The following is a 12,902-nucleotide window of genomic DNA, read 5'->3' as shown; positions in this document are numbered from 1 at the left end:
ACATTACTTTCATGGTAACCAACAGTGTTAAAAGTCTACAAGAACAGTAAAATAATAATAATGTGTCAAGTAAAGAACTGCAAGGCTTGCACACGTCCCAGCTTGTCATTCTTTCAAACACCTTGACTTCTATGACCAAAAGAAATTGTCAGAGCCACTGGTCGACTAACCCCTCGCCTTGGATAAAAATACACTCCAAAATCCAAAAGCTTGTGTGAATTAATTTTGCATTAACTACTGCTCAGGATGATGTATAGATAGCCATTTGGTTCCTACTCAGGGTTTTAGCCTGTCTGTTACATTAGTAGATGAGCAAGTAAAAGTCTAGGTAAGTTTCTATTTGTGAATCGCCAGGACTCGGACTGAAACAACCATGCAGCCACTGAAAGACACCAACCAGGGCACTATTCCGGGGTGCACAGCGTCCACCCATTATTTTCACAGAGTGAACGCTGTCCACCCTGCCAAGAAGTTGGCCCCACAGAAATATGCTGAACTTGTCCAGGTGTAATTTTCAGACTCCTAGACAAGTTCAGCAGCACCTGCACATTGTCTGCTTTTCATTCCCAGCAGCAACGTGCAGGCAGCAAGGTTTTTTTTTCATATTTATCTCCAGCTGGAACAACGATAAAGGGCAAGTTAAGGGGCCTTTAGGCCTCCTTTTGATCGAGTGGCCTGGAACTTCACATTTAAATGTAAATACAACGGAGGGAAACAAAAGCACACAGCTGGTTATCTCTTCACAGGTACTTAAGAGAGGCATGCTTTTGACTTTGTTAGGCCCCTTTATGTAAGTGCATGAACTGTAAGTATCTCAGATGTGTTGGTCGGTCCCAGTATTTACACACAATTTAAATAGCACTATTTTACTTTCTTTTATAATGCTACACATCCCTATGAGGTGTCAGAGCGATTTACATAACATACAGATTGAAAAAAAATCATGCAAGCGTGTAAATCAGTGTACAAGATGTGTTGCATGAGTCAGTGAGGGTTAAAAGTTGTAGCAGTCACATATCCTAAATAGCTCACTGTGCTATATTAAAAGGTTTACTATGTATGAACTGCAAGTAACAAAAGGATCGGTGTTCAAAGCAGTAACCTTACCCAACTACATAAAAAAAAATCTGTCATCTGCATATTACATGATGTGCTTTGCAGGCTTATTAACCTTCTATACTACTATTCTAGCCTACAACAAGTCAGGACTATTGGCTTTGTCAATGGTTATTAGTTGCATAAGATAACTAAGCTGCAACTATGGCTTGTTACATATAATATTGAAAAAGCTTCCACTTAAAGCCCTGGTGATAATACCACAATGTTGCTGCGCTTGCAATTCAAAAAGAGAGCAGCAGGGCACAATGGGGCTTCAAGACACTGTGAGACATTCGGATCATCGGATTATCATGAAAAACGCTCATTTTCCAGTTCACAATGGCCTAGGGTGGGCCAGGGCAATCCTTGGGTGGGCCTGGCCCACCCTCTAGAACCGGGCCTGGTCGTAGGTATCAAAAAAATAAAAATGAATCAGTTTTATTTACATTATTCATCACTTGGGCAGTAATTGCAGCGATGATCCGAAAGCAGCAATGATACAAACTAGAGCATCCCTATTTCTAGAATAAGTGAAAGAAGTGTGCTCTGCTTCAGATCTCTGGGGAGCATGTAAATATCTGAAGGGCGGCAACATGTAGGCATCCACAGCACAACTCCCTCTGGGTACAAGAGACTGTGGCTGCCTGTACCCCACCTCCCATGCCAGATTTCTCACAACTCGATATCTGTCTGAAAACACAAAATGGCTCGTTCTGAAGCTATGACAAGATTTCTCTTGGGGCTACTTTATCCAAAGCATCACTGGGAATAAAAGAAAATAAATAAATATATATATATTTAAAAATCTAGTTGTCCTCCAGGTTTACGACCAAAACTTAGAAAACAGCTGTTGTGCGAATAGCCAGTGAAGACTTTTGTATTGGTGATCACACTGTTCACATGCTTTGTGGAAGTCCTGATAACAGCCCACTATGCAGAGAGAAGCAGCACCCACCTAAGGGAGGCAGAAGCAAAGGTAGAGGGGGAAAGGCCTTGTGATGACGTAGTAAGAGTGCGTCCTCTATTGAGATGGCAAGAGAGACCCCCAGTAGTTTGCAAACTACCAGTCTGTTTTTTTTCTTTCGCTCTATGCATGGGGAAAAAACTGAAAAATATGCCAGCAACGGTTATCAAAGAAGGGAGTGCTGGCAATATGGTTGTAGGTATGGTGTTACTTCTTGTATCACATAGCTGAATGCAATGACAAACAGCAAAATACAAGTCAGGCGGCACACTATGCTAAGGGTAAGTGTTTTAAAGCCACGTCCTTAATTAAATCGGCCACCCCCCTTTGTGAGACACCCCCCCCCCCCTAGTTTTTTCATCACACTTAAAGCCCTGTAAGAAAACTCTTCTCTTACCTCACTCGTGACTCGTTCCACTTCCAGGGTCTCTATGGCAGGCAGGGGCGAGGTTGGTTCGAACTTCTTTAGCCGCCAGACCTGTCTCCAGCGCCATCACATCACCCAGATATCAGCAGACTGCCCCCAGGCCAGAATGAGCGCGAGAGCGCGTAGCGTGAAGCGCGTGACGCATCACTGCTACGCCGTTCTCATCGCGAGGGCAGGGCTGGCCAAACTAAATTCATGGGTTTTTTTTACGTTGCCCAGGGCCGTCATTGGTAGCGCTCGCGCTACAAGAGTGATTGACGGCCCTGGAGGCTGGTAAGTGCTAAGTGCGCTCAGCGCACACTTTCAAACTGGGTCGCGCCCGCGCGCGCGGCACTGGTGATCGGTTGCGGCCGCGGCATCCGTTATAATTTATTTGGGGACACAGTGTACCAAAATAAATTATAAAGGCCGCCACGGCCGCAACAGGCGACCAGTGCCGCGCGGCCACACCCAAAATTGGGCCGCCTGGGGCGGACCGCCCCCCTCGCCCCCCCCTAGCTACGCCAGTGCAGATAAGACTACAAAGCAACCAGAAATAGAGGTTTAGTAAAGCAGAGAGGCAGGGCAGTTAGTGAGGCTGTGAGAGTGAGCCTCTGGCAGGGGCTTTAGCCTTTTCTGTATGCGAGCTACTTGTGTTCAATAAAAATCAGCCTGAGCTACTATCTAAAATTATCAGTGGTGTAATAGTGACCACATCAGACAAGATTGTATTAGTGTCCACCTAATGCAAGATTGCCAGTAGTGATCAGCTCAGTACAACAGGTAGGGTTGCCAGCAATAAAGTAAGCAAGCATTGGTAAAGCCAGTAGGTCTCGCCAATACGGCAATCCGAGAGCTATTGGTATTGTCATTGTTAATGCTTTTTAGCCATGTGTAATTGAGTGGCGTGGATGTATGTGTGCTGAGTGGAATTATGTGGGTTGGATTGGAATTGTTGTGGTATTGTGTGGCATGGAATTTTTATAGTATTGAGGGTATCTATGTGTAGTGGAATTATGTGGCACGTGTGTACTAGAATTATGTGTTGGTAGATTGTGTGACATGGAGTGTAATTATGTGTAGTGGTATTATGTGTCCTGGAGTGGCATGTAGTGGAGTGGAATTATGTGGTGTGGAATGTTGTGGCATTATGTGCAATTTTGTGTTGTGGATTTCGATATATGTAGTGTGTAGGGGATTTGTGTTGTAGGGTGGTATAATGTGGTTTGATGTGGAATTATGTGTTGTGGAATTGAATTGAGTGGAGTTGAATTGTGTGGCATAGAACTGTGTGGCTTTCAGAGAAATTATGTTGAGTTGAATTATTTGGCATGGTGCAGAGTGTATTTATAAGGTCTGCTATGTGGCATTGAGTGAATTTCTGTGGGGTGTATTTATGTGGTATTGAGTAGAGTGTAATTATGTGGAGTTGAGTTATGTGGTGTTGAGTGGTATTATGTAGAGTGTAAATTTGTTGTGTGGTATGGAATTGTATGATGCTGAATGGTGTGGTGTGGAATTTTGTGGCGTTCTGTGGAATTATGTAAAAGGCACACAAATTACGGACGGAATGAGAAACAAATCAAATATTCACCTGCAGTCAAGAGACCTGGGTAAAATCCATTGTTCTTTTTCTCACTATGCCACTCTAGTTTAGACCCAGCCATATGCAAATCAGTCTTGACCCTCTCCCTTATGGGAACAGTCCAGTCTGAACTGCCAAGCTAGGTCCTCCCTGGACCAGAAACAAGCATCCTGGGACCGGTTTCGGGGCATCACCCCTCATCGGCTAGGCTAGCTTGAATCCGGTTGCACAGTGAGCCTGGGACCCATGTCTGGGCATACCCGGTGCACTTAGGACGAGAAAGAAAAAGACACACAAATGATGGACTTGTTGCTCTAAGTGGGAAGGGTATGCCCAGACATGGGTCCCATGCTTGCTACGCCACTCAATTCAAGCTAGCCTGGCTGATGAGGGGTGATACCCCAAAACAGGTCCCATGATGCTTGTTTCTCATTGGAGAATCCTGGCCTCTAGCTTAAAATAGCACACATGGGGACCCCACTTTGGAAGAAAAAAGTAGAAAGCACAGAAGAAGGAGGGAAATATTTAATGAGAAGATGAACTGAAGAAGAAGAAATAGTGGTAATGAGGTATGCCTTTTATTTTGACACAAAAAAGTTAAACAAAATATAGATTCGAACCACATTATAAGGACCAGCTACTATTTCTGTTCAACCGTTTTCTTTGGAACCATTTGCTTTGTACCAGGTGTAATTGTCTCAAAATAATTAAAATGAGTCACCTAGATTCATCTTCCACATTTCCTTTCATAGTGCCTAGCAAATATACACCTTCATTGCTACTGGGTTTAGAAGCACTATATATACAATTACAGTACAGTACAATATACACTTATATCATGAGAGTCCATTCTGGTACAGATTCTGTACAAAGCAGACCAATCACCTCTTTTCTTGAGCTCGGCGTAGCAGGCATCGCAAACCTTGGCTGGGCGGTCCCTCAGGTACCGCAGTGGGTATTTCTTTTTTGAACAATTCCGGCACACAATCTGCATGGAGACAGAATAGTAACAAACAAAGCTCAAACAAGCTCACGTCCTGCCCATTTGGTCCCCTTCAACCAGTCCCTTGTTATGTCCAGGCTCATCTTGATGCTCACTAGTTTTTTTTTATTTTAGACTCCACACTCCTCTTTAATCAGGTTTATGGGTGCTCACTCCTCGAAAAGACTGTACTCTCATATCTCATGTGTACCTGCCAGTCCAGGTGCTCTTCTATTCTGTTCTTCAGCTACCTGCTGATTTAACCCTGGAGACCTCCATTTTCTTCTGATCGCACATTCCCATCTTGGCATCTCTAGCCTACTTCTTTCCAGTGTTTCCTTCAGCCTTTCCTTCTCTACCACCCCCAATGCCTATTTGATGATCCTTTGTCCCCTCTGCCGCTCTACCAGGGTCTCCATCTCCCCTTTAACTCTGATCCCTTTGTCTGCTCTCTTAATTTCACTCACTGTCCATCTCTTCCGACCTCTGACTTATCCTCTCTTGTGTCCTCTCGGACTCTAATAGATGCCTTGGTCGCCACTCCGGCTCTAACTGAATCTCCTTGTATATCCATTCTAGCTCCAGATCCCTTGAAATTGACTCTAGTTGGTCCTCTGTCATCTTCTCCCACCTCTAAGTGATGCTCCCTAATGTACTCACCAGCTCTAACTGATTCCCTTAATCTCCACTCTTCCTCCATTTCCCTTAACAAATAACTACAATTATGTAGCACACTCTACCATTTGTCTAGTCTCCTGACACTGATAACAGGTGTTATTTATTACGCAAACTCAATGGTAGTCATTTTATTGATCTCAGAAGGATGAAAGGCTGAGTGCAGAGGTCAGGATTAGAACCTGTGAACTTCAGGTGACACATATATCTATACAATGGCTGCTTTACTCCACTGAGCTGTCTTATCATTCACCATGCATGTGCAGTCTAGCTGTAAACTGAACCTCCCATATGTCCTCTCTGGCCCCTAACTGATGCTCGTTCCTTTCCACTCTATCTCTGACTGACCCTTGTTCATCTTCACCCTAGCCATGACTGATCATCATTCATCTCCACACTAGTTTTGACTGATTCTCAGTTATCTCCACCCTACTTCTAACTGATCCTCATTGATCTCGGCCCTAGCCTTGAATCATCCTCATTCATCTCTGTCGTAGGCCTGACTGATCCTCATTCATCTCCGCCCTAGCCCTGACTGATCCTCCTTCATCTCCGCCCTAGGCCTGACTGATCCTCATTCATCTCCGCCCTAGGCCTGACTGATCCTCATTCATCTCCGCCCTAGCCCTGACTGATCCTCTTTCATCTCCGCCTTAGCCCTGACTGATCATCATTCATCTCTGCTCTAGCTCTGACTGATCCTCATTCATTTCCCCCCTAGCCGATCACCATTCACTCCGCTCTAGCCCTGACTGATCCTCATTCATCTCTGCCCTAGGCCTGACTGATCCTCATTCATCTCCGCCCTAGCCCTGACTGATCCTCTTTCATCTCCGCCTTAGCCCTGACTGATCCTCATTCATCTCCGCCCTAGCCCTGACTGATCCTCTTTCATCTCCGCCCTAGCCCTGACTGATCCTCTTTCATCTCCGCCTTAGCCCTGACTGATCATCATTCATCTCTGCTCTAGCCCTGACTGATCCTCATTCATTTCTCCCTTAGCCGATTACCATTCACTCCGCTCTAGCCGTGACTGATCCTCATTCATCTCCGCCCTAGCCCTGACTGATACTCATTCACTCTGTCCTAGCCTTGACTGATCCTCCTTCATCTCTGCCCCAGCCCTGACTGATCCTCCTTCATCTCTGCCCTAACCCTGACTGATCCTTATTTATCTCCACCCTAATTCTGGCTCATTTTCATTCATCTCTGCCCTAGCTCTTACTGATTCTCATTCATCTCCGCCCTGGCCCTGAATGATCTTCATTCATCTCCGCCCTAGCCCTGACTGATCCTCTTTCATCTCCACCCTAGGCCTGACTGATCCTCATTCATCTCTGCCCTAGCCCTGACTGATCCTCATTCATCTCCTCCCTAGCCCTGACTGATCCTCATTCATCTCCTCCCTAGCCCTCACTGATCCCCATTCATCTCTGACCTAGCCCTAACTAATCATCCTTCATCTCAGCCCTAGCCCTGACTGATCATTAACTATCTCAGCCCTAGCCATGACTGATCCTCATTCATCTCAGCCCTAGCCCTGACTGATCCTCATTCATCCCTGCCCTAGCCCTGACTGATCCTCATTCATCTCAGCCCTAGACCGACTGATCATCAATTATCTCAGCCCTAGCCATGACTGATCCTCATTCATCTCCACCCGAGCCCTGACAGATCCTCATTCATCTCTGCCCTAACCCTGACTGATCCTCATTCATCTCAGCCCTAGCCCTGACTGATCCTCATTTATCTCTGCCCTAGCCCTGACTGATCCTCATTCATCTCAGCCCTAGCCCTAACTGATCATCAACTATCTCAGCCCTAGCCATGACTGATCCTCATTCATCTTCACCCGATCCCTGACTGATCCTCATTTATCTCTGCCCTAACCCTGACTGGCCCTCATTCATCTCAGCTCTAGCCCTGACTGATCCTCATTTATCTCTGCCCTCACCCTGACTAATCCTCATTCATCTCAGCCCTAGCCCTGACTGATCATCAACTATCTCAGCCCTAGCCATGACTGATTATCACCCATCTCCACCCTAGACCTGACTGATCCTCATTCATCTCCACCCTAGTTATGAACGACCTTAAATAAATAGTTCAAAGAAAAGAGCACCTTACTCTCATATTTAGCTTCCTTTCCTACAGCATTTCCCGGTGATTCATTTTTGGTGTCACTGGTGCGTTAAATTATGTTTTTCGTTTTTGCCATTGACAGCTACAGGACACCAGGCAACGAATTTAAATAAATTAAACATTCCAAGCATCAAGGAAGTTATTTTTAATGTGTTTTGCAAACGTAGATGGCATGGGATTGGAAAAAAAATCCATCCTGTGGCTCACAATTGTAAGGATGCTTTACAAAATTATGCATCTTCCCCTGGCATTAGGAGACACATTGGCACCAGTGAGCGTCTGAGATCTGATTTGCCATATATGTACTCGAGAGATTTACTACGTTTGGCACATTTTAAAATAATGAAGCTGCATTTAGCAGCCTTTCTGTAAACACTTCATCAGTTCTATTTTAATTCTGATTTTAAGTACTCAATTGATAATCAGATTATTTAGTTATATGGGTTTTGCAAAGCACGAGGTGCCCTCTGACAATAACTTCGAGCACTGAGACTTACAGAAAGGTTCAAAATAACCACAGAACAGAATAATAGTGGTTGTGTGAGCCCAGTTGACTATGAAGAGAACCCCAAGCCGACATCCTTTCATTCATCACAGGCATAAAGCAAAGTATTCAATAAGATGTACTTCTCACCATATACTTTTATCCAGACTTTATAGCAACAGCTTGCAGTGTATCACCAAAAATAAATGCACAAATAAATAAATAGCTCATAACAATGACAGTAGAGTCATGGGCCTCCTGTTAGAAGGTGTTGCAGCGGATACTAAAACCCATCCAACCCTACTTCCTGCAGGACTTGCATGCGCCTGCGGCTAGAGGGCGCTGGAAGCTCACCTTCCCACACGCATGGCAGTGATTACGCCTGAAGGTCAACGTGAAGTCAGCGCTGCAGTTCATACACATCATGACGTGAGACATGGGCACCAGGGATGGAGGCTTCTCGCCAAGGCAGATCCCTAGCCTCTCGCGGACCTGGAAGAGAGAACATGCTGTGCTTTACACTGCTTGACCATGAGGGGCTCTGCTGGCCAGTCTGCAGGCTTGCGCTATTTGCGTATCTAAGAAAGCTTTTCTGTATGCGTGCCATGCCAGAAGGCAGCCTTTGATCCCAACATGCCCAACGATTTCATGAGCATCAAGAACAGAGCATCCGCCATCCCACTGCACGAATGATGGACCAGAACAGATACAAAGAGGCCAATGGACAAATGGGGTAAAGAAAACCAGAGTGCCTATTCACAAACGTTTACTGGTGTAAATGTACTCATGTGTAAATCTACTACCTCACCAAGTAGTAAGTTTAATTTTTTTGCTAGTCACCATTTCCGAGTGTAAAGTAACTTTAACGTGCAGACTTAATGACTTAATACCTCCAACCCCTTGTGAAGCCTCTTACACTAGGATTTAAGAGTATAAAGGTACTGCCCATAGGTGGAGACCTCCGCCACTGTGGGCATATCTCCCCTTGGGAAAGCGTTGAGAAAATGTTGTAAAGTTTATTATTCTTTAAAACATATTTTAATTTAAAATATTAGTGTAAAATAGTTTTTAAAAATGTATTTTAAACCAAGAACTGAAAAAATAAAATGTTACTGCACATTAACTTAAATGTGTATTAAGTATTTAACAAAAATATATTTCAGTTATAAATATTTCTTAAAGAATAATTTTTAAAAATATTGTGCTTGAAGTAACATTTTTAATTATATTTAATGTTTATTAAAATGTATTCAATTGTATGTATAGAAAACTTTTAATCATATTATTTATCATTATTTCCTATAGTGTGTTATTTTAAGTCCCTGGCTCCATTTTCTTTCCACAGGAGTGTGTTGCAATACCTTTTAGTGACCATGTGTGGTGCTGGACTTACTCCAAGGATAGGCTAGAGTACATTTACTACTGTTTTGGGACTTTTTTAGGTCGAGCATACCAGACAGTGCAAGCTGTCTGGTCGCAAAACACCTATTTTCAGCTTACCAAGATCTTACCGTGGGCTTAAAGCACTCCTATTTCTTACAATTGGTTTACTTATTGTTACTCTTGCTTGCTTGCTTCTTATTCAATGGCCCATCTTGTGTTTGCCCCTACTATTAAGCATAGCCCTTTTACTTATGTCCTTCCGCTGTTCACTTTTAAGAGACTACTTTTTTGCTTTTGCATAAGCACTCCGCTAGAGTGCATGTGCTTTGCAGCGGTCTCCGAGCTTCTTCCCCCTCCCAGCTGTGTTGCTCTCTCTCGTTCATGCGCTTCTTCCCTGTGTTTCTCTCTCTCTTTTGTGTGCATCTCCCCACTGCATATGTGCTTCAGTGGTGATCTCTTCCTTTTAAGCTTCGCCACCCACCCCCTCCGTGTGCTGCCTTTCCCCTCCCCCCCACCACTCCTGTGATACACCAACCCCTGCTGTCCTCTCTTTTTTAACAGACACTTTCGTGCCAAAAAATCTTAATTTTTGTATCTACTGATTTAAGTGGCATCTGCCATCTTGAATTGGTAAATAAAAAATTAAAGCAAATGGCACCTGTGTAATTCTGCTGGAGGGCACATGCATTCTGACACATGTGCATGTGAGTGGACTGGCACAATCACCATTGTTTGATGATGCTGCACAGTGCCCTAAAGCCATACAGAACCACCAAAAGCAATCGGTAAAATCAATAGGTCCCAAACACGAGACTTATTGGCTTTGCCAATACTTATTGGCTGTAGTAACTGTAGCAGTGTAGGTTGTGAACAGCAATTGGCTTCCTCCTTTGTGGGTGGGTGTTTGTATTTGCACGTCCTGCCCTAAATCACCGCTATGTACCCTTCCCTCAACCCCCACTTTTTAGGTGCAAATGTTCCCCTTTTTCTAGCCACTCTCCCCTATCCCTCTCACTTTAATTAGTGAAAAGTAGACCTTCGTGCGCAGAGGTCTCCGCACATGTGGCGAAGACGTCCACACAGAAAAGAGGAGAGGCAAAGATGGTGGTTTCCGCATGTAGGTAAGTGAATATCATTTTGTAGTACATGAGGAGTAGTATTGTAATACTGGTTCAAGTCCTACAAAATGCAGTTATTGAAAAGGGCTCTATGTCTTTTATTCGCAAGTACCATTATAAATGAAAGCACCAGAAGACGCAACGACATGCAAGACACACTTTTACAGAGGCACAAAAATCAATGAACACAAGTGCCAACTGGCATAGGGGACAGAGGGGTGAAGAAATCGTGATCATATGGCCACAAGTACCAATATGCACAAGGAAGCAATGGACACAGGAATGCAATGAAAACAAGAGCCAACAAGCACAATGAGCAATAACTACAAGTGGGATTTCATTAAAGGGCAACTGAACAAAAGAAACAATCAAAACATGGTTCTATATCCACAAGTACTGATACTCACACTGATATGAGAGATTACAAAAGACCCAGCTGTATTATAGATAGGGGTGAGCATAACTTGCGTAATTCAGTGTAGCGTAATCATGCAGAATTATTTAAAAATTCTGCGAGATTACACTTGAATTGTGCAAGAAGAGTAATTCTGCATTTATCACTATTTCATAGTGCAAAAATGCCCCATTGTGTCCAAAATGGATGCAGGGATAAATTTTGCACTAAGAAATGGTGCTAAACGCAATAGAACACAAATAGCGAGCATTAGCGGCTGCTTGTGCTCACTAAATATGCACTTGGGGTAGGGTTTTCCCTCAATTTACTACGGACACTAAGGGGCCGATTACGATGCAGCCGTAAAAGGCTCCGACCTTCAGTTGGAGCCTTTACGGCCGCATCGTAATAGGCCGGTTGCTTAATTTTACGACTGCCTCATTACGATGTGGCAGTCGTAAAGTAAACCTGCCGGTCATTCCGGCTGGCTTCCGATGGGTTCGGAGAGCCCGTCGGCCAGTCAGAATCCAGCCTGTAATCTCAAGGGCGGGCATTTCCGCTCTTGAGATTACAATGTAAGGTTTTGGCAGCGTTTACGTGCTGGCCTTTCTGACACAGAAAGGCTGTCGGGATTCGACTTTGGGGGCCCCCAGCAGGGCCCCCTTGGGTGCACGGCCTCCATGCCCACCCTGTTGATCCCTGCACCCCATGGAAGGCACCTCGCGGGGTGCAGGGTTAAACTGCACCTCCCATTTTACTATGGTTTATGGCTGGAATGCATGCTCCCATAGTAAATGTTGGAATGCGACTAAACAGTGTTCGGTCACATCCTAATGGGGCGGTCAGGACTGCAGACGGGGTGTTGGTCGGTCCCATGATCGATGCGGTGGTGGGCGGAATCATAATGACCCCCTAAGCGCTACTTTCTTGGCGCAAAATGCACTCTTGCGTACAAAATGGACACGAAGATGCATTTTGCACTAAGAAACAGAGCTGAATGCAACAGAACACAAATAGCGAGCAAGAGCGGCTGCTCACGCTCGCTAAATGCACCCTTGCAGTAGGATATTTTATGTGGAGATGTTGTGATTGAGGGTTGCCTAGGTGATTTAGGAACTCCACATGACATCAGATGGAATGTAAGAGAAGTAGAGCTGGGGAAAACGGTTTCAGGGTGGTTAGAGAGAGGAACTGCTGGTGTTTTTTGGAGATGTCTGAAATAAAGAAAACTTAAAGAGAATCTGGAGCAAGACTTATCTTTACAATTACTCTTAATTACACAAGGAGGAGTCATCGTGAAATTAATGGTAATCCGCGGCAGAGTAAGGCATGATTACTGAAATTACTCAAATTGTTCCGGGCCAATTGTCATTCCACCCAGGCCTAATTATAGACACAACAGCAAACTGATACCACAACACAACAGCCAATAAACAAAAGTACTTTTCTACTGAACCATCAACCTTGGAATTACCAGGGATGAACTTCAATTCTTTGCAGTAGATATTGCTTAGTTTGTGCACAGACTTCTAGGGTGTTATTCAATCAATCAATCAAAGACATTTATAAAGCGCACTACATACCCGTAGGGTCTCAAGGCGCTGGGGGAGGGGGGGAGCCGCTACTGCTCGAACAGCCAGGTCTTCAGCTTCTTCCTGAAGGAGAGGTGGT

General features: G+C 44.5%; 1 protein-coding gene across 3 annotated transcripts in view; it reads right to left on the bottom strand.

Annotated features, from left to right (window-relative positions):
• The window catches only part of FGD5 (FYVE, RhoGEF and PH domain containing 5), a 466,200-nt gene that overhangs the window by 39,322 nt on the left and 413,976 nt on the right, over positions 1-12,902 (bottom strand). For all 3 annotated transcript variants that reach the window (XM_085624451.1, XM_085624450.1, XM_085624452.1), the window contains exons 16-17: positions 8,691-8,828; positions 4,939-5,041 (exon numbers count right to left, since the gene is read on the bottom strand). In XM_085624451.1, the coding sequence (XP_085480577.1) occupies positions 4,939-5,041; positions 8,691-8,828 (241 nt within the window). The remainder of the gene's footprint in view (positions 1-4,938; positions 5,042-8,690; positions 8,829-12,902) is intronic.

Source organism: Triturus cristatus, chromosome 9 (genome assembly GCF_964204655.1).
Source record: "Triturus cristatus chromosome 9, aTriCri1.1, whole genome shotgun sequence".
In the NCBI taxonomy this organism is placed as follows: domain Eukaryota; kingdom Metazoa; phylum Chordata; class Amphibia; order Caudata; family Salamandridae; genus Triturus; species Triturus cristatus.
The sequence above is the reverse complement of the archived record's forward strand: the minus strand, read 5'-3'. Positions and strand labels throughout refer to the sequence as shown.